This window comes from Narcine bancroftii, chromosome 3 (genome assembly GCF_036971445.1).
Source record: "Narcine bancroftii isolate sNarBan1 chromosome 3, sNarBan1.hap1, whole genome shotgun sequence".
NCBI classification, from domain to species: domain Eukaryota; kingdom Metazoa; phylum Chordata; class Chondrichthyes; order Torpediniformes; family Narcinidae; genus Narcine; species Narcine bancroftii.
The window spans coordinates 185,091,385-185,113,142 of record NC_091471.1 but is presented as its reverse complement, the minus strand read 5'-3'; the positions used below and the strand labels follow the sequence as shown (position 1 = coordinate 185,113,142).

Sequence of the window (21,758 nt, the reverse complement as noted above, 5' to 3'; positions counted from 1 at the left end):
AGAGCAGCACTATTGTAATAAATTATAAGATATGCAAAATGTCAACATAAGTAGGTGGCAGCAAAGTTTTAAATAAAAATCCAAAATTAATCAGGTGATCTCAAAAGTAGTAATTGATATCCACAGAATTGAAGCTGAAAAATTTAATAACATGTTCAGAACATGCAAATGTTCTAAATGGATATGAAAATGTATTCATTATTAAGATTAAAAAGTTGTATTATTTTTAATGTTTGAATAGGTTTTGGATGGCAGAAATATAGTTTTTATTTTCTTCGTTTTGCCTTCTCTTAAAAGTCTTTTCAGTTTTGTTATGGGGAAGTGTTGGAAGTTATGGGACATTGATAGGTTCTTGATCAGCCTGGGCATGATGGCCTTTTATGGGGAGAAGGCCAAGCAGTGGGGTTGAGTGGGAAAATGGATCAGCTCATGATATTTCTCTGGTAGGTTGAACCGCTGTAGTACTTTAAATAAATAATTCCATTCTACCCTGTCAATGGCTTTTTCTGCATCAAAAGCAACTGCCACTGTTGGAGTCTTCTTTCCTTGTACTGCATGGATTAAGTTAATGAACTTAGAGATATTGTCCATTGTTTGTCTTTTCTTAATAAATCCAGTTTCGTCAAGTTTTACTATTTTTGGTACACAGACAGTCAATCTGTTTGCTCATAGTTTTGGTATTATCTGATTTCACTTGCATTGAATTCGCCCATCGTTATTGAATTAAGATCTACCAGGACCAATGCCTGAAGAGGGCGCACAAAATCAGTGAACCGGTGCGGACTCGAAAGGCCAACATGGCCTGTTTCTGCTCCGTAAATGATTATATGGTTATGGTTATATGATTAGGTGGTGGGCAGACTCGATGGGCTGAATAGCCTATTTCTGCTCCTCTGTCTTATGATGTCTTGTTTTGCATCCTCTCTCCAAATCTTGATCCAATTGAAGCACAACACAAGGCTGCTGCTGGCATTTATAGCTTTGCTATAAGGGGTCAAGTTGGCTCTTCCATTGCATTATGTGGTTATATAACCATATAACCACTTACAGCACAGAACAGGCCAGTTCGGCCCTACTAGTCCATGCCGTAGCAAATCCCCACCCTCCTAGTCCCACTGACCAGCACCCGGTCCATACCCCTCTAGTCTCCTCCTATCCATGTAACGATCCAGTCTTCCCTTAAATGTAACCAATGATCCCGCCTCGACCACGTCTGCCGGAAGCTCATTCCACATCCCTACCACCCTCTGCGTAAAGAAATTTCCCCTCATGTTCCCCTTATAATTTTCCCCCTTCAATCTTAAACCATGTCCTCGAGTTTGAATCTCCCCCTTTCTTAATTGAAAAAGCCTATCCACATTTACTCTGTCTGTCCTTTTTAAAATCTTAAACACCTCTATCAAGTCCCCTCTCAATCTTCTACGCTCCAGAGAAAAAAGCCCCAGTCTGCACAACCTTTCCCTGTAACTCAGACCCTGAGTTAGGTTTAGCTGATCATTATTTGGAAGCCAATGGGAACTGTGGGCTGCTTGTTGCTGAGCCAAAACTTTGGGCCTTTTAAGAGTTTAATTCAAATGAATTTCATTAATTTTAATCAATTTTTCCTCCATCTCACCATGTAGTTGGAGAGGAAAGGGGTTCTCAGTCATCGCACCACTGCTGGTTAGCATGGTGTCTCTCAACTGGAGTATTTGCGGGGGATGGGCTTGTGGGTCACAATAGCCTGTTATTGTGCTGTTTGTCTAAATGTAACATTTATTCTTGTATTCAATAATAAACCAAATTGATTTTTATCCTATAGCTAGATATTTTGCATTATTCTATCTTACACTTCATTACAATTAGTCACAGAAACTTTTCATTAACATATTTACAAATAGATATGCAAAGCAAGCATAAATGAAATGTCAAATGCTATTAAAACACAAATACATTTTATTAATAACAAAGTATTGGCCTTCAAGGCAGCTCTTAATTTCTAAAGCTCTGTTTAAAATAATTCCGCTTTTGCATGAGTTTCTGCAAGACTCACCAGGAGACTGGTAGATTCTTGCTCATTTTCTGGTAAATATGGATAATGTATATAAAACATATCATTTCGCACCATCTTCTTTCTCATTCGGCAGGGACCTTCTGGCATTTCCAACATCCATTTATCAAGGTGTGATCCAATTGGAGGCCCCCATAAGCCCCTCTCTCGCAGTAGTTCATACTCTATCTGAGCCCATTCTTCTGTTACGTATTTGAGGACATTCTGCTGACGCTGCAAAATTAGAACCTTAATTGTTAATTGTAGTAGGCAGGGAAAAGCAGAGAACTAAGAGTTCCATATTTTGTTAACATACATGTATGCTTCAACAAATTGATGGATAGCAAGACGTTAAATTATAAAATGTTAGCCCAATAGTAAATAATTATCAAAAATGCATTCACTGCCTGTCTCTTATATATAGTAAAACATATGAATACATTCATGTGACCTACATAAAATTGTCACATTTAAAGAACTCAGTAATAACAATTAATATTGACTAATTTATGTATGAGATTGTGGCCATCTCATAGTCGTGGCAAAAGATTAGTTGTCATTGGAAGCTGTGTGTCCAAGCTGTGTACATCGCAGAAGGGCTTGTTGGTAAGGAACAACATTAAATCACTAGAAAGAGGTGACGTAGTATCATATGACAGAATCATTGTGGGTTGAGTAAAGAAATGGCAAAGGTTTAAAAAAAACAATGCTAGCAGTTATATACAGACCTCCAAATAGTAACTGGGATGTGGGTAACAAATTACAACAGCAAAGGGAAATGGCATGTCAGAGGGCAATGTCATTAATGGTAGTCATGGGAGATTTTAACATGCAAGTAGATTGAGAGAAGCAGGTTGAGACTGGGTCTCAAGGGAATTTCTAGAAAGCCTATGTGGTGGACAACGGTAGTGCAGGTGTTACCTCACTGGACTGTACAGGCTGTCCCATCTCCGTCCCTGTACGATCCCCTAATAAAGGCTGATAACCCTAGTCTCCTCCCTCCATACCAACTTGGATCTGAGCCAGCAGCATGTAGAGACATGCCCTGTGTATCTGGATATTAAAACCTTTAACTACTAGCTTTGCATCTGGTTGTGGTTATTGATCGAGCCACAATTCAATGTCCAGAATTACTTGCCATGGACAAGGTGATCTGAGTGGAGAAGCAGGGAAACAGAGACCCCCGTCAAATTTAATATGTGGATACATTGGTTAAAGGCCTTCATGAAGCGTCACGAGATCACTGCAGATGATGACAAGTACAATCTGCTCTTTTCATTGGTGGGCCACTGAGCATATCAAATAATACGGGACAGCGAGAAGTATGATGATGCAATAGTCCTACTGCACCAGCAATACAGTGGCCCAATGAATGCCATGTACGCCCGCTACCTATTGGTCACCTGACGCCAGGGCCCTGGTAAGTCCATCGACAATTTTTTAAGGGGAATGACGAAGCTGGGGCGAGCCTGTGGGTGCAGAGATGTGACTGCGCCGGCCTACCAAGAGGAGCTCATCTATGACAGGTTAGTGGCTAGCTTCCATTCCAACCACATCTGGGAGCAACTCCTGGAGAAGGGTGACTGGACCCTTCCAGAACTCGTACGACTAGCTCGATCGCTGGAGACAGTTTGTTAATGAGCCCATGAGGGGATTAAATGTACTCAATTTGGGGTCATGCTATGCACCAGAGGTGATCAATTATCTTAAAATAAGGGAATAATTAGGAAGCAGTGATCACAATATGATTGAGTTCAATTTAGATTTAACAAAGAGAAATTAAAATCAAATGTGCCGGTATTTCAGTGGAGTAAAGGACATTACAGTGGCATGAAAGGGGATATGGCCAAAGTAGATTGGAAGGGGGCACTAGTAGAGAAAGCAACAGAGCAGCAATGGATGGAGTTTTCGCAAGAAATGAGGAAGGAGCAGGATAAATACTGTTATATCTCTGTGTTACTTGGGAGGCTTCTTAAATAACTCAGAGATGCAAGATTCAAATGACAGACTTTACTTACTGACGTCTTCCACCATCACAGCAATCTGTTCACACACACCCAACTATGGTGCACTATAGTGAGAAGGGTGTATTCTCATGTGGTTACAAAATAGTTCACATTATTCTGACTATATAACATCCCTCCTTCTCAAGATAAAGAAAAATTTAATGTTTTTTATCATTTTCTTTCCAATGCAACTTAAGTAACTGAACTTGTACACTAGCTTACTTACACAACTATTTTTAAATAGTTCTTATCGATATCGCACTGGCGATTTGACTGCGATCATTGGGCTCTGTGTTGCTGGAACACACGTACCATTGTTGTGTTTTACCTGACAACTGCTGTGTTGATGTTTCAGTATTAGTGGTTGTGGTCTCTTCACTCGATACCTCATTTGATATTGGTGTTGCAGGCTTTGGTGGTATTAAAGCTTTCTGCTTCATCACATTTTGTGTCAGCCGGATGTGAATTCTGTTTCTCCTCAGCTAATTGCCAGAGTCTGTCTCAACAATGTATGACCTTGGTGTCTCAGTTTCTCTGATGACCTTTGCTGGGGTCCATGTTTTCAACATCACCTCTTGAATATGTGCATGCTGCCCTCTGAAGAGCTCTGGCAATGTTTGTGCATGTTTGTTATAATGCTGGGGTCCTTCTTGTGTGTCAGCCAGTCTTCTTATGGTTTTCTCCTGGTCTTCTGGAGGGTGTATTTTGCTTGACAGAGTTGTTTTAAATTTCCTGCCATTTAGAAGTTCTGCTGGGGACTTCATGTCAGCCCTTAAAGGTGTTGCTCGGAACTATGTATGAGTCTTCTTTTGTTTTGCGACACTTAACTAGAGTGTGGTTCACAGTTTGCACTTGTCTTTCAATGACCCATGACCTTTGGGGTAGTATGGGGATGATGTAATGATAACAAACCCATACTCTGCAGCCAGCTTTCTGAATTCTTGTGACGTGAACTGTTTTCTATTGTCACATGTTACTTGCGTGGGTATTCCTTGTTCAGCAAGGAGTGCTCTAATTTCTGATGTGATAGTTGACGTGTCAGGTTTTTCATCCTTTTGATGAATGGAAACTTAAGAGTAGTAACAAACTACTATTAAATACCACTCTTGATTCTCAGTGAACAAATCTGCTTTCACAGTGTGCCATGTCCTGGCAGGTACTTCTGTGGAAATCATTTCCTCTTTATGTTGTGTGTTTATGTTGATCCTTTTGGATATCTTCTTTGTCTGGATTTCATAATTGACAGAAATCAACTGCAATTCCTGGTAGCTATCCAGACCTTGAATTGCTGGTCTGTCTGCATCTACCAGGTAGAATGTACAGAGGATGTTCTTTCCCTTATGGTAGCCATTGATTTTAGTTCTCTCTAGCTGCTTGATCATAGGCCGTTAATGTGACATTTGCTGTTTCCAATGCACCACCTTTTGGATAACACTTTATTATGTTCTCTGGGAACATCTGGCAGTAGAGTTTGAGTTGAAGGATGTGGCTTTGTGATCCAGTCTCCATCTTTACCTTTAAATTATCGTAGGCTTGTTTTGGATTGTCCCCTGCATTTGGATCCTTGTGTACAACTCGCTTCCTTCTTTCATCTCACCCGACATCTCGTGAAGGTGTATGGATTCTATGTCCAGTATTTGGATGTCGGAGTCCTCATTGTTGTTTCCTTTTATGTGGTGAATCTTCTTCTTGTCTTTTTTATTCACTGGTATTACTGTTTTCTTCATACCAGACTTGCACATCTTCACCCAGTGGTTTGCTTTAGCACAGGCTCTACATTCAGAACTGTATGCAGGGCGTTTGTTTCAGTCATCGAAGGGGTGTTGTCTTCTGCACTTTCTGCAGGTCTGGGTGGGGGGGGGGGGGTTGCACTTTTGTGAATGTGTTCTATGTAGCATCAACCCTTCCTTCTCTTTGCTGTGGGTGGGTGCAAAGATCGGGATTTCATTTTTATCCTTGTGTCTTCAAAGGCTCTTTCTGTGTCTGTAGCTTCAGCCAGCTTCAAGCTATCCTTTCCTATAAGAGACTTTTGCTCTTCAGGATGGGCACTGCCCCATATTAGTTATCAACTAAATTATCCTCTCTATCCTTAAGTCTGCATTTTGCAGCAACAATTTTTTTTGTCTAGTGACGAAATTAACAACAGTTTCATCAGTCTCTTGCATTAAGCCTTGAAACTCATAGCGTTTAATTCTATGATTAGACCTGGGTTCAAGGTGAGAAGCAAACTTTGCAAATATCTGCTTTGGATCATTTTTCTCCATCTCTGTAAGCTCCCAGCTATTAAATAAGTCAAGGCCTCCCTCCCCTCTCTAGAGAAGTAGATAAATTACCTTCTCCTCTGCTGTTGCATTTTTAAAATAGCTTTTGAATGCCAAATTGCACTTCTGCTAAAACTTTTAAAATGATTCAACAATGTCTTCAGCCTCCCAGTCCATCACTGGGTGAACTGCTGTTGCTCCAGCCATTATTTTTTCAGTAATGTTTTTTCTCTTCTTCCCCTTCGTATTTCAGTGACTTACAATCAATTATATGGCTTTATTCTTGTTCTCATCCCATCACTGCCACCATGTTATATCTCTGTATTACTTGGGAAGCTTCTTAAAAACTTAGAGATGCAAGATTCAAATGACAGAGAGACTTTACTTCCACCATCACAGGAATTTGTTCACACACACTCATATATATGTATACGTCCCACAGTGGTACACTACAGTTACTACAGTGAGAAGGGTGTATTCTTACACAGTTACAAAATAGTTCACATTGTCCTGACTATAGAACAAATACATACAAAAAAAAACCCCAAAAATTCAAATCAAAAAATGTCTCAACTGTGGCTGACAAGGGAAGCCAAAGCTAACATAAAAACCCAAAAAGAGGGTATACAAGGAAGCAAAATTTAGTGGGAAGAAAGAGGATTGGGAAGTTTTTAAAAACCTACAAAAGGCAACTAAAAAACTCATAAGGAGGGAAAAGATGAAGTGGGAAAGGCGGCTAGCAAATAAGATCAAAGAGGATACAAAAAGCTTCTTCACGTATATAAAGAGAGGTAAAAGTAGATGTAGGACCATTAGAAAATGACACTGTAGAAATAATAATGAGACAAAGGGATGGCAGAGGAATGTGTTACGAACCACACATAACGAGCAGCAATAGGCAATGAACCAGTTTTTAATTTTAAAACACCAATTTTATTTCTAACTCTTAAACTATCATTGACACTAAGGGTGTGTTTGTGTGTGTATGCATGTGATATACCCAGACCATTACAGTCCAGACCAAAATCTAGACAGTTACTTCAAAGTTCAGTCTTTCAAATTCAGTGTTGAAGTGTAGGCCTTTGAAATTTGATGCCCAGAAGTAATGTTGAACTGATGGGAAGACTGGAGTTGTGGCTGCTACTGACTCATGAATTCTTGCAATGCCTTTGCAGAAATGTCCATCAACATGAGCTGTGGTCACAACACTCTTTGTCCTTTTGTAGGCAAGACTAGAACTGCGCAGCCTCCATGAAGCTTCCAAGACCCTGGCACCGGTCTCTCCAAGTAACATCACTGCTAGTCACACTTAAAATGAAGCAGTCTCTCCTCCAAGTGACCTCCACTGTTAGTCACAATCAAAATGAAGCACTTTGCTTCCCAAAAAGACACTCCTGGCACAGGTCAATCCACTGAATTGGCCCAGTCATTCAGAGAGTATGCTTTACCCTGAATTTCACAAAAAAATGGTTGGCCACAAGAGCTACTTTCATAGAGCTGTTTCCTCTCCAGCAGTCAGTATAGTTCTCCTTTGCATAATCACAATGTCTGCAAATGTATTGAATTCTGGAACAGACTGTGACAAGAATTCCCTCAGTTCTTCTAATGTATCGAATTATCACTGGGGTGTGACTTGTGTTGTGCTTGATGCTTGTGTGAAATGTTAACCATGACCATTTAGTTCCTCCAGTCTATACTATCCCATTATAGTGATAATCCCATTATACTAAAATGGGAACTCTGCAAGACTCAGCATGTTCCTTTCGGTTTAGTGGTCTACCAGCGGCGGCGGCCCCGATACGGGCAGGAGCAAGGGGGAGACAGCGGCCCCGGCCTCGGTCGAGTGAGGCAGGCGGAGGCCCCGGTCCGGGCAGGGAGTGGGAGGCGGCGGCCCCAGTCCAGGCACAGGGAGAGCAGCAGCGGCCCCGGCCTGGGTCCGGGCGAAGGGTAGACGGCGGCGGCCCCGATACGGGCAGGAGCAAGGGGGAGACGGCGGCCCCGGCCTCGGTCGTGTGAGGCAGGCGGAGGCCCCGGTCCGGGCAGGGAGTGGGAGGCGGCGGCCCCAGTCCAGGCACAGGGAGAGCAGCAGCGGCCCCGGCCCCGGTCCGGGCGAAGGGTAGACAGCGGCGGCCCCGATCCGGGCAGGAGTAAGGGGGAGACGGCGGCCCCGGCCTCGGTTGAGTGGGGCAGGCGAAGGCCCCGATCCGGGCAGAGAGTGGGAGGCGGCGGCCCCAATCCAGGCACAGGGTGAACTGCGGCGGCCTCGGCCCCGGTCCGGGCAGTATGGACCGACCTAGGAGGGGAGGCAGGCCCCTCCAGCCCGGGTAAGAAACCTGCATAGGAGAAGGCCACTCCGATATAAAACCTACGACCCAAGGACCTCGATGCCACGTCCCAGCTTGCTTGGCCACGGCACACGAACCATGGGTGTAAAGGGTGGGGCCAGTACTGCGCGCACTGCACTCCACCTAAAAGCTCCTTTGCGCAGGCCCGAGGACAGGTCCACGTCCTCCCCCTCCACGTCCTCCCCCTCCACGTCCTCCCCCTCCACGTCCTCCCCCTCAAAAGATGCTCACAAACTCAAGCTAGCATGCTGGAACATCAGAACCATGCTAGACAAGGCTGACAGCCACCGACCTGAACGTCGGTCTGCCCTCATTGCACATGAACTCCTCAGACTTGACATCGACATAGCCGCTCTCAGTGAAGTCCGCCTGGCAGATGTAGGCAGCCTCCAAGAACGCGGCGCGGGCTACACACTCTACTGGTCTGGCAAGCCTTCGGATGAACGACGCCTATCTGGTGTAGGCTTCATGGTCAAGAGCTTCATTGCCTCCAAACGAAAACCTTCCGACAGGCCTCTCGGACCGAATCATGTCCATGCGACTCCCACTTCAAAACAAGCGTCACATCACCCTCATCAGTGTCTATGCTCCAACCCTCCAGGCGGAACCAGCAGAAAAGAATAAGTTCTACACCGACCTGCGCAACCTCATCCAACGTACCCCTACAGCCGACAAGGTTGTCATCCTGGGCGACTTCAACGCTCGCGTCGGCAAAGACTCAGAAACCTGGCCAGGAATCCTGGGCAAGCATGGCGTCGGCAAGTGCAACGACAATGGGCGCCTCCTGTTGGAGCTCTGCGCAGAACAGCGACTTGTCATTACAAACACCCTTTTTCAGCAGAGGGACAGCCTTAAGACCACCTGGATGCATCCCCGATCCAAACACTGGCACCTCCTGGACTACATCCTGGTGCGAGAAAGTGACAAACAAGATGTGCTCCACACCAGGGTCATGCCTAGCGCGGAATGCCACACTGACCAGCGGCTGGTTCGCTGCAAGCTCAACCTTCACTTCAAGCCAAAGCCCAGGAACAATAAAGCCCCCAGAAAGAGGTTCAATGTTGGAAACCTGCAGTCAGACGAAGCGAGAGGAAACTTCCAGGCAAACCTCAAAGCAAAGCTCGACGTTGCAACCCGCCTCACGGACCCGTCCCCTGAAACCCTCTGGGATCAGTTGAAGACTACCATACTGCAATCCACTGAAGAGGTACTGGGCTTCTCCTCCCGGAAAAACAAGGACTGGTTTGACGAAAACAGCCAGGAAATCCAGGAGCTGCTGGCAAAGAAGCGAGCTGCCCACCAGGCTCACCTTACAAAGCCGTCCTGTCCAGAGAAGAAACAAGCCTTCCGTCGCGCATGCAGCCATCTTCAGCGCAAACTCCGGGAGGTCCAAAATGAGTGGTGGACTAGCCTCGCCAAACGAACACAGCTCAGCGCGGACATTGGCGACTTCAGGGGTTTCTATGAGGCTCTAAAGGCTGTGTACGGCCCCTCACCCCAAGTCCAAAGCCCGCTGCGCAGCTCAGACGGCAAAGTCCTCCTCAGCGACAAGATCTCCATCCTCAATCGATGGTCAGAACACTTCCAATCTCTTTTCAGTGCCAACCGCTCAGTCCAAGATTCCGCCCTGCTCCAGCTCCCTCAACAGCCCCTAAGGCTAGAGCTGGATGAGGTTCCCACCCTGGATGAGACATATAAGGCAATCGAACAACTGAAAAGTGGCAAAGCAGCAGGTATGGATGGAATCCCCCCAGAAGTCTGGAAGGCTGGCGGCAAAACTCTGCATGCCAAACTGCATGAGTTTTTCAAGCTTTGTTGGGACCAAGGAAAACTGCCTCAGGACCTTCGTGATGCCACCATCATCACCCTGTACAAAAACAAAGGCGAGAAATCAGACTGCTCAAACTACAGGGGAATCACGTTGCTCTCCATTGCAGGCAAAATCTTCGCTAGGATTCTACTAAATAGAATAATACCTAGTGTCGCCGAGAATATTCTCCCAGAATCACAGTGCGGCTTTCACGCAAACAGAGGAACCACTGACATGGTCTTTGCCCTCAGACAGCACCAAGAAAAGTGCAGAGAACAAAACAAAGGACTCTACATCACCTTTGTTGACCTCACCAAAGCCTTCGACACCGTGAGCAGGAAAGGGCTTTGGCAAATACTAGAGCGCATCGGATGTCCCCCAAAGTTCCTCAACATGATTATCCAACTGCACGAAAACCAACAAGGTCGGGTCAGATACAGCAATGAGCTCTCTGAACCCTTCTCCATTAACAATGGCGTGAAGCAAGGCTGTGTTCTCGCACCAACCCTCTTTTCAATCTTCTTCAGCATGATGCTGAACCAAGCCATGAAAAACCCCAACAATGAAGACGCTGTTTACATCCGGTACCGCACGGATGGCAGTCTCTTCAATCTGAGGCGCTTGCAAGCTCACACCAAGACACAAGAGAAACTTGTCCGTGAACTACTCTTTGCAGACGATGCCGCTTTAGTTGCCCATTCAGAGCCAGCTCTTCAGCGCTTGACGTCCTGCTTTGCGGAAACTGCCAAAATTTTTGGCCTGGAAGTCAGCCTGAAGAAAACTGAGGTCCTCCATCAGCCAGCTCCCCACCTTGACTACCAGCCCCCCCCACATCTCCATCGGGCACACAAAACTCAAAACGGTCAACCAGTTTACCTATCTCGGCTGCACCATTTCATCAGATGCAAGGATCGACAATGAGACAGACAACAGACTCGCCAAGGCAAATAGCGCCTTTGGAAGACTACACAAAAGAGTCTGGAAAAACAACCAACTGAAAAACCTCACAAAGATAAGCGTATACAGAGCCGTTGTCATACCCACACTCCTGTTCGGCTCTGAATCATGGGTCCTCTACCGGCACCACCTACGGCTCCTAGAACGCTTCCATCAGCGTTGTCTCCGCTCCATCCTCAACATCCATTGGAGCGCTTACACCCCTAACGTCGAAGTACTCGAGATGGCAGAGGTCGACAGCATCGAGTCCACGCTGCTGAAGATCCAGCTGCGCTGGATGGGTCACGTCTCCAGAATGGAGGACCATCGCCTTCCCAAGATCGTGTTATATGGCGAGCTCTCCACTGGCCACCGTGACAGAGGTGCACCAAAGAAAAGGTACAAGGACTGCCTAAAGAAATCTCTTGGTGCCTGCCACATTGACCACCGGCAGTGGGCTGATAACGCCTCAAACCGTGCATCTTGGTGCCTCACAGTTTGGCGGGCAGCAACCTCCTTTGAAGAAGACCGCAGAGCCCACCTCACTGACAAAAGGCAAAGGAGGAAAAACCCAACACCCAACCCCAACCAACCAATTTTCCCTTGCAACCGCTGCAATCGTGTCTGCCTGTCCCGCATCGGACTTGTCAGCCACAAACGAGCCTGCAGCTGACGTGGACTTTTTACCCCCTCCATAAATCTTCGTCTGCGAAGCCAAGCCAAAGAAGAAGATTTTGCATCAGCCTTTACTGTGGATGTCATTTGCAGTGTGCTAGATGTTGAAGGGTATCAGGAAAGGAAAGTGAGTGCAGTTACTACTTCAAAGGAGAAGGTGTTCAGAAAGCTGAATGGTCAAAGGGTGGACGTCTTCATTCTAATATGAATTGCATCCTCGGGTTCTGAAAGTAGCAGTAGAGTGTGTGGAGGCATTGGCAATGATCTTTCAGGAATCAACAGATTCTGATATGGTTCCAGAAGACGGGAAAATCGCAAATGCCACCCCACTATCCAAAAAGAGAGAGAGGCAGCAGAGAGTAAATTATACACCAGCTAGCCTGATGTTAGTGGTTTGGAAAATGTTGGAATTGATTGTCAAGGATGAGATTACAGAATACTTGCAGGCACATGACAAGAGAGGTCAAAGCCAGCAGGATTTCCTTCAGGGAAAGTCTTGCTCAATAAACCAATTGGCAATCTTTGAAGAAATAACAAGCAGGCTAGATAAAGAAGATGCAGTGGATGTTGTGTATTTGGATTTTCAGAAGTTCTTTGACAAAGGTGCCACATATGAGGCTACTTAACAGGATGAGCCCATGGTATAACAGGAAATACTAGCGTGGATAAAGAATTGATTGATTGTCAGGAAGCAGTGTCTCAGATCACAGGGATCTTATTCTGGTTGGCTGCCAGTTGCAAGAGGTGTTTCACAAGGGTGGGTGTTCGGGCCGCTTCTTTACATGTTGTATATTCATAATTTGGATAATGCAATGAATGATTTGTGGCCAAGTTTGTTGGCAATTAGGGTGACATGGTTGGTGTAGTGGTTAGCGCAACACCTTTACAGTGCCAGCGATTGGGATTCGAATCCTGTGCTGTTTGTAAGGAACTTGTACATTCTTCCCGTGTCTATATGGGTTTTCCCTGGAGTTTCTTCCCATTGTTCAAATTGTATCAGGGATGGAGGATAATTAGGTGTAAATCGGGCGGCATGGACTCATGGGCTGAAATGGCTTGTTACCGTGTTGTTAGTCTAAATTCAAATTTATGATACAAAGGTAGATGGATAAGCAGGTGGTGTTGAGTAAGCAGGGAGGCTGCAGAAGGACTTAGATTAAGAGAAGGGGTAGAGAATTGGCAAATGGAATGCAATGTCAGAAAGTGTACGGTCATGCACTTTAGTTGGAAAAAATAGATAGGAAATTGTAAACACCCAGCTGCAAAGGGACATGGGAGTCCTCATGCAGGATATCCTGAAGGTAAACTTACATTTCGAGTAGATGGTGAACAAGGCAAATGCAAATTGGTATTAATTTCTCAGGGAACACAACATAAGAGCGGGGATGAGATGTTGAGGCTTTATTAGGGACTGGTGAGAACCTCATTTCGAGCAGTTTTGGGCTCCTAATTTAAGAAAGGATGTACTGATATTTGAGAGGGTTCATAGGAGGTTCACAAGGATGATTTCAGGAATGGGAAGATTATCATGTGAGGAGTGTTTGACAGCTCTTGGTTGAAAGGCATGGACAGAGTAGATGTAGAAAGTTGTTTCCCATGTTGGGAGAGTGTGGGACAAGAGGACACAATTTCAGGATTGAAGAGCTTCCACTTAGTACAGAGATGTTGAGTAATTTCTTCAGCCAGTGGATGGTAAATCTGTGGAATTTGTTGCCACAGTCACTTGCGAAGGTAAAATCATTGGGTATATTTAACACAGAGATTGGTAGATTCTTGATTAGCCAGGGGATCAAAGGGTTACGGGGAGAAGGCCAGGCAGTAGGACCGAGTGGGAAAATAGATCAATTCATGATTAAATGTGGGGCAGGCTCGATGGGCTGAATAGGTTATTTGTGCTCTTATGTCTTTTGGTCTAATTTAAACCCAAGAAGTTTCCAACCAGTTCAGTCTGTATCAGTAGTATTTTGTAATCACAACTAAAATCATTCTGTTGCTTAAAGATTATTAAAATTATTTTCCTTTATTGATGATGAATATGGACTATGCTCATTAATTTTCTTTTGTCCATGTTTCAATGAGATCCCCCTCATTCTTCTAAATGCCAACAAGTAGAGGCCAAGAGCTGTCAAACATTCCTCAAGGCTAATTTATCATAATCTGTTAATTTCTAACAAAGTAAAATACTTCTCAGTCATGAGTTTACTGGATATTGATCAGGATAGTGTGCTATGAGATATTCCATTCTGTAACCCAAGGACATTAGCTATAATTCCTTTTCAGTGATGACCACTTCCTTTTCAATTCTTTATGATGCACCAAAATGGAACATCAAGGCAAGGCAAAAAATATTTAAGTATTTACATTATTATTCAAAATCTTTTGATGATCTTGCAGCATCAAGCCTTCACCATTGTCATTAACCTATCCCTTTCTTTGGCAAATTCAGTCAGGCAAGGTTCTGGCCTGGTTGCTAATATAATCAAGTAAAAATACAAAATGCTGGAGAAACTCAGCTTTTCAAACAGTGTCCTTTATGTAGCAAAGGTAAAAGTACATAAGAGTTTCTCCAGCATTTTGTGTTTTTACTTCAACCATGGTGTCTACAGATTTTTGTGATTTACTGCTAATATAATCACTTCTGTTATCATGGTTGCCTTAATTAAAGCATGTATAAGACAATAAGGAGGCCAAATTTGAAGCATAGTGTGCAGTTTTGGTCACCTAAAATTGAAAGAGTGCAGAGAAGATTTACTCGGATGTTGCCAGAACTTGAAGAACTGAGTTACAGGGAAAGGTTAAACAGGTTAGGTCTTTGTTCCCAAGACCGTAGAAGAATGAGGGGAGGTTTGATAGACCTGTACAAAATTATGATAGGTACAGATGGAATAAATGCAATCAGGCTTTTTCCACTGTGGATAAGAGAGATTAAAAAAAAAGGGTGAAAAAGGAGAAGTTTAGCGGGGACATTAGGGGGAATTTCTTCACACAGAGAGTGGTGGACCAAGCTGCCACCTGAAATGGTGAATCCAGACTCAATTTTAACATTTAATAATAATTTAGACACATGGATGGGAAGGGTATGGAGGGATGTGGACTGTGTGCAGGTAAATGGGAAGCAGGAGAATAATAGTTTGGCATAGACTAGAAAAGCCCAAGGGCCTTTTTTCATGGCTGCAGTGTTCTTTGGGATCTTACGGTACATACACCAACAATTTAAAAAAGCCTTTGTCAGAAATGATCAACTATAAAAGTCAAGTGAGTTCATTTTAAGATCCCTGCTTTTAACAACTCAATTGTGCATTTATGTACTGTGGCATGTCTTGATGTTCTAGCTTGGAAATAAGACACACAACAAGGCATGCAGTTGACACTGATCTAATGAACTGGCAGATCTCTTTTATATAGTCAGGTAGACCTTGGCTGCTATGTGACCAACAGGCATGACCTGTATCCCTTCAGGCTTTGATTAGTGTCCTCACAACCCGCCGTTGGCGACTGGCCCATTTTGCTGCAGCATCATCAACAGGTGTAGTTTGTACCATCATGGATGCCGATTGGCCCTTTTGTGATCCATCGCTGGCAATTGGCTGGCAGAGCCCGTTTTGCAGCACCCTATGGGAACAGGCCACTGATGCCTCATGTAGCCTGCTCGATTGCCGTATTCAAATGGCGTCTTCTGCTGCTACATGAACCCCCCACCCCCCCATCAGAACTGGTGATCGGAGAGGGGTTAGCATCTTTCGGAGGCCTGCCCCTCCAGCAAGGGATTGGGAGTGTAATTGGTTGACTGCTGTCCAAATGTGCTGGTTTGAGCCGGTCAATCGTGAATCTGCTGCCAATGTCCAGAACGCAGGTGGACCCATTGTGTCAGAGAATGTGATATAGCCCCTTGTACAGTCTTTGGAGTGATGGCCGGTGAGCGCCGTGCCTCACGAAAACATATTTACAGTTCTTGAGGTCTTTGGGGATTATAGACCGGGATGCCATGCGCTTTGGGAAGTGTTGGGGCAAGCATTCCCAAGTGTTCGCACAGTCTGGTGAGGGCAGCCTCTGGTGGGTCTTACGGGATACTAGCCAAGAATTTGCCAGGGATGACTACTGGTGCGCCATACACCATGTTGGCTGCAGATGTATTGAAATCTTCCTTGGGTGCAGTTCGAATATCCAGGAGGATCCACGTCAGTTCATCTGTCTAGTTGGGCCGAGAGAGTCTGACCATGAGGGCTGATATGAGGTGCCTATAGAACTTCTCCACCAAACCGTTGACTTGTGGGTGATATGCCGATGTCTGGTGGAATTGGGTTCCTAGGGTATTGGCCAAGGATGCCATAGACTGGAGGTAAATTGTGCTCCTCTATCGGAGGTAAGATGTTCTGGGACCCCCAAACCGTGCCACCCAGCTGTTTAGCAGGGCCTTAGCACGTCTCGGTGGATACCTCGGGTAACAAGACTGCTTCGGGCCACCTGGTTAAACAGTATACAATAGTGAGCAGGTATCAGCCACCCTGTGACACCAGTAGTGGGCCAACAATTTGTGGCTGAACATTCGCGTGGAGGTTGGAAAGTATGGAGAGGGGCCTTAATGTGTGTCTGGACCTTAGCAGACTGACATTGTGTGCAAGTCCTTGCCCACTGGCTGACCTCTTTTCTGAGGCCATGCCAGATGAATCAGTCAGCTACCATTCTGACAGTGGTCCTAATGGAGAGGTGTGCCAGACTGTGGACCATGTTAAATATCTGTCTTTTTCAATTGGCCAGAATGATTGGGTGTGGCTCACACAAGAGTCATTTCACCTGGACCAATTGGGACATCCTCCAGCTGCAGGCTGGTTACTGCAGTCCAATAAGTGGGGATGTTGGGATCTGTTTGTTGTGGTTTTGTGGTCGATGCCTGGGACGGGGGCATGTATGGCGGAAATGATGGGTCGGGACAATGCAACAGCCACTACATTGGATTTCCTCATGATGTGAGTTCTGAAATATAAGAAAATTGTCTCTGTTGCCTGGCTGACCATGGATCTAAACCTTTGATGAAAGCAAAGATAAGTGGCTTATGGTTGGTGAAGATCTGGAATTTTCTGCCCTCTAGGAAATGTTGAAAATGTCTCATTGCCAGGTTCAGAGCCATCAGTTCGTAGACAAACGCACTGTATTTCAGTTCCATTGGCCAGAGGTGCTTGCTAAAAAAGGCTAGTGTAGTGTAGCGTCAGGCCTAGGGTGCACCAGTAGTGTTGTGTTGCCCAGCGTGTCCTTAGCTGATTGAAAAGCCTCAGCTGCCTCATTCATCCATATAATGTCTTTCTTGTGACTGGAAATGAGAGAGAAAAATGGGCTCATGATGTAAGCTGATGCCAGTATGAATCGGTGGTAAAAATTAATCATACCTGCAAATTCTTATAGGCCCTTGACTGTATTTGGCCTAGAAAATGACTGAATAGCCTTTACCTTCTTGGGCAGTGGCCTGGCCCCATCTTTATTAATCTGGTGCCTCATGACCGAACTGGCATTTTTCTGGATTAATGATCAACCCATACTCATTGAGGCGAGTGCACTAAAGACTTAATTGAGTAGTGTGGTGTGGTCAAGGCTAGCTATCAGAATATTATTGAGATAAATGAAAACAAATTTGAGATCCTGCCCACTGTGTCCATTAACCTCTGGAAGGTTTGAGCTGCATTTTTAAACCCGAAAGGCATCCAGAGGAAGTCAAAAAGACCAAAGGGGGTGATAATGGCGATCTTGGGGATATTATCCAGGTGGACAGAGATTTGACGATAGCCTCATATTAAGTCAACTTTTGAGAATATCTGGGTGCGGTGAAGTCTTGTATGTGTGGGACCGGATACCTGTCGGGCGTGGAGGCACTGTTGAGGCATCAATATCTGTTCAAGCGTAGCGCATGTGTCTCTCTTTGCTGCCCATTAAGCACGTCCGCTCAGGCAGCTACCTTTCTGGGGTTGTTGAAATCTTCTGCAATGAGCAGCCAGATGTCTTCAGGCAGCCATTCCAGAAAGATCTGCTGAAACAGCAGGCAAGAGATGTGGCCATTGTTGAAAGCGAGCATGTCGCTCATGAGGGCGGAAGTGGCCCTGTCCCCCAAACCATCCATATGCAACAGTCAGGCTGTGTGCTTGTGCTTCGAGAGCCCGAAAGTGCAAGTTAGTAGCTCCTTGATGTCCATTTACTTCCCTTGTTCTGGGGGCTGTTGAGGGAAGTCAATGATCCGGGCCACGGTGACCTGGTCGAGGGCATTTACTACGTGGTAGTAACTCATGTTGTCGGCACAGATCCAGCGAATAGCAAACTGTGCCTCGGCTTGCTGGAAACATACCTATGGCTGCGATGTCCAGAAGCTCAGCAGCTTCTGGGAGACCGCATTGATTGAAGATTGGCCTTCCATTTCGATATCCAGCACTGGGTTCAAAAATGCCATTTGGACCAGTTGGGGTCACCACTGTGGTATGTCTCGAGGTTCTAGCTTGGAAATAAGACACACTCAACAAGGCGGGCAGTTGACACTGATTTAATGAACTGGCTGCTCTCTTTTATATTGTCAGGCAGACCTTGGCTGCCATGTGACTGATGGGTGTGACCCATGTCCCTTTAGGCTCTGATTGGTGTCCTCATGACATGCCATCGGCGATTGGCTGGATTGCCCCGTTTTGCTGCAGTGTCGTTGATGGGTGTGGTTTGTGCCGCCCTGGGCACTGATTGGCCCTTTAGTGATCCGTTGCCGGCGATTGGCTGGCAGAGTCCGTTTTGCAGCGGCCTATGGGAACAGGCCGCTGACACCTCGTGCAGCCTGCTCTATTGCTGTGTTCAAATGATGTCTTCTGTGTCGGCCTGTGGTGATGGCCGTGGGCCACTACAGTACCACATTTGGTCCAGACCAAGTGTAGCAAATGGTTGTCATTGCACAACAATATAGAAGATTTTGCATATTGCAGGCTTTTTACAATGGGTTTCTGATTAGCTCCACTGCAGGTATGTTTTCCCCCAGCACAGATTAAATTGCCCTTTATAAGTCTTATTCAATCAACTTTTGCCATTTATTCAAGCCATGCATCTTGGTCTGATTAAGAAAATGTCCACCTCTCCCTTCTCATTCTTTCGCCAATTTTCTTCTGGTCATCGACCTTTGTGGATCTGGATGGATTCTTAATATCAAAACAATTCAATTCTAAATAATTCTATTAGAATTCTTAACTGTCACTGCTCAAAGAATGGCATTAGTTTTTCTACTCTCTCCACAAAACTGGTCTTTCACACCTCAAAAATCTTGCAAATCTCTTCACAGCTTTGATATCCTTCTTTAAGTACAATTCCAAAATATTCTAACCCAATCAATAACGTTTTAATGTTAATTTAGCTTTCTTTTGTACTCAATAAAATTAATTGTCCAGAGGGTCAGGCCCGAAACATTGGTGATGTATCTTTACCGTTGCTACATAAAGGCACTGTTTGACCTGCTGAGTTTCTCCAGCATGTGTGTTTTTTTTTCACTTAACCACGGTGTCAACAGAATCCTGTGTTTTACCATTGTCCAGATATTGCTGGGCACAGAGCTCCTGATGTTTACCCATCTTTGTGCCCACACTATTACTAAAGCCTTGAAGTTTCTAACACAGATACACCAATAGTTTCCCACTTTCTCTGCATGGACTTCAATGATGGACTAAATGGTCATTTTGAGCATCTTCTCTGGAATAACATGGCAAAGGTTCCAGAATGCATTCACTTGGATAAGATTGTAGGATTTTAGTGAAGAATAAATTAAATTACATTTGTTAATTCTGCCTAGCTTAAATGTTATGTATGACTAGATGTTAATATCCCTTAGACTTAATATCTAACATGTTCATATCCCTGAGACTTGCTGCTTAGACTCTGTGGGGTAGCCAAGTGGGTGGTGGCATCTTCTGGGTTATCAAGTGGGCGCCCTCCTTCCTCAGTGTTTCACTGATAGACCCACAACACCTCCGGGGAGGGGGGGGGGGTGTTCAGCAATGAACCCAGCATCCCGGGCTCACCCCCTAGATGCCATTCACTCACTTGGGGGCCCAGATGGAGTCCTTTCTCCTCATCCAGAGCCACTGACTACCCTTACCCTAACGCGTTGTAATTTTGTTTTAAAATATTAAGCAATGAAAAATTTTGACCACCAACAGATGGCAAAACTGGGGATCAGGCTTAAATTTTTTTAGAGGAGTATATGTGGGCAAAAAGCTTTCCTTTAGTGAAGCTATAGTCAATATTTCAGCTGTGTTTTGAAAAGAAATAAGCAGCTTTGGAATTTACCCACAAATACAAAAGTCCCATCATTGTGGTCAGCTACTTAACGTGGTTTTCCCAACAGTGCTCAGTTGCCAGATACCTCTGGTGTGGCAGATGAAAGTTTAATTAACTAATTGTGAGGAATCTGCACAAATACCCTGCATTAGTTAAATCTCCTATGAAGTGCGCTTCCTTATTTAGTTCAATGGAGGAGAGGGACTGCCAAGGATTGCTTGTTCATCTAGATTTTAAGTTTCTGTAAATTTGCATGGGTTTGGATTTCAAAATGTATTCATTATTTAATTTTGAAAATGTAAAATTATTTTTAATGTTTTAAATTTTTGAATGTCAGAAATATTGTTTTATTACCTTGGTTCAGCCATCTCTTAAAGGTCTTTCAATTTTGTTGTGGGCAAGTGATGGTACTTATGGGATATTATTAGGTTTTTGATTAGCCAGGGCATCAAAGGTTATGGGGAGAAGATTGGGGAGTGGGGCTGAGTGGGAAAATGGATCAGCTCATGTTTGAATGGTGGGACCAAATGAGCTGATTAGTCTCTTTCTGGTCTTGCGTCTTGCTTCGTACCCTCTTTCCAAAACCTGATCCAATTGAAGCATGCAAGGCTGTTGCTGTCAAGTGGAACTTTGCAAAAAGGAGTCATACTGGCTCTTCCATTGTATGAAGACATTTGATTTGGCTGATATTTATTTGGAAGTCAGTGGTAACTCTGAGCTACTTGTTACTGATTCCAAACTTTGGGCCTTTTGAGAGATTGATTTAAATTAATTTGAACAATTTTAACATGTTTTTCCTCCATCTCATCATGCAGTTGTAGGTGAAACTACTGCTGGTTAGAATGCGGTCTTTCAACTTCAAGAGTAATTTAAGAAACCAGCAAATACCTCAATAAGTCTTTTTTAATCAGTGCACAAGGTTTGAAAAAATATCAAATCATTTTGCTGCCTGGAGAAGATATTTGTCCACAATGTGGCAGCGGATTGATAGATTTCTGCTGCATTATACTGTACCATTATTTTTAGTTGACCTTTATTTCTTACATTATACCCAGTGCTATGAGGGGTTCTTCTGTGAGCAGCCTAATAGGTTATCTCTAACATTCATGAAGTCGTGTAAAGAGCTTAATTTACAGAATATAGATTTACAATGAAAAGAAATATCAATTTTTTTTCCCCCAAGGGCAGCATTGCTATGGGGTTCATCAGGAGCCTGTTAAATGCACAGATGAAACTGCCTTACTCAATTAGCTACAATAATTCATTAACATTTGAACACCAGCCTGGATTTAATACAGCAAACATACGAGAAACATTTGACGGCTCTTGGATTGTAGTTCCTGGTGTTCTGTAGAGTGAGGGGGGGCCTTATAGAAGCATTTCAAATGTTGAAAGCCTGGACAGATG

The 21,758-nt window shown here is 44.4% G+C and overlaps 1 protein-coding gene across 6 annotated transcripts in view; it reads right to left on the bottom strand.

Annotated features, from left to right (window-relative positions):
• Positions 1 to 21,758, bottom strand: part of wdfy3 (WD repeat and FYVE domain containing 3) — a 444,121-nt gene that overhangs the window by 95,237 nt on the left and 327,126 nt on the right. For all 6 annotated transcript variants that reach the window (XM_069926060.1, XM_069926059.1, XM_069926063.1 and 3 more), the window contains one exon: positions 2,033 to 2,263. In XM_069926060.1, coding sequence (XP_069782161.1) covers positions 2,033 to 2,263 — 231 coding nt within the window. The remainder of the gene's footprint in view (positions 1 to 2,032; positions 2,264 to 21,758) is intronic.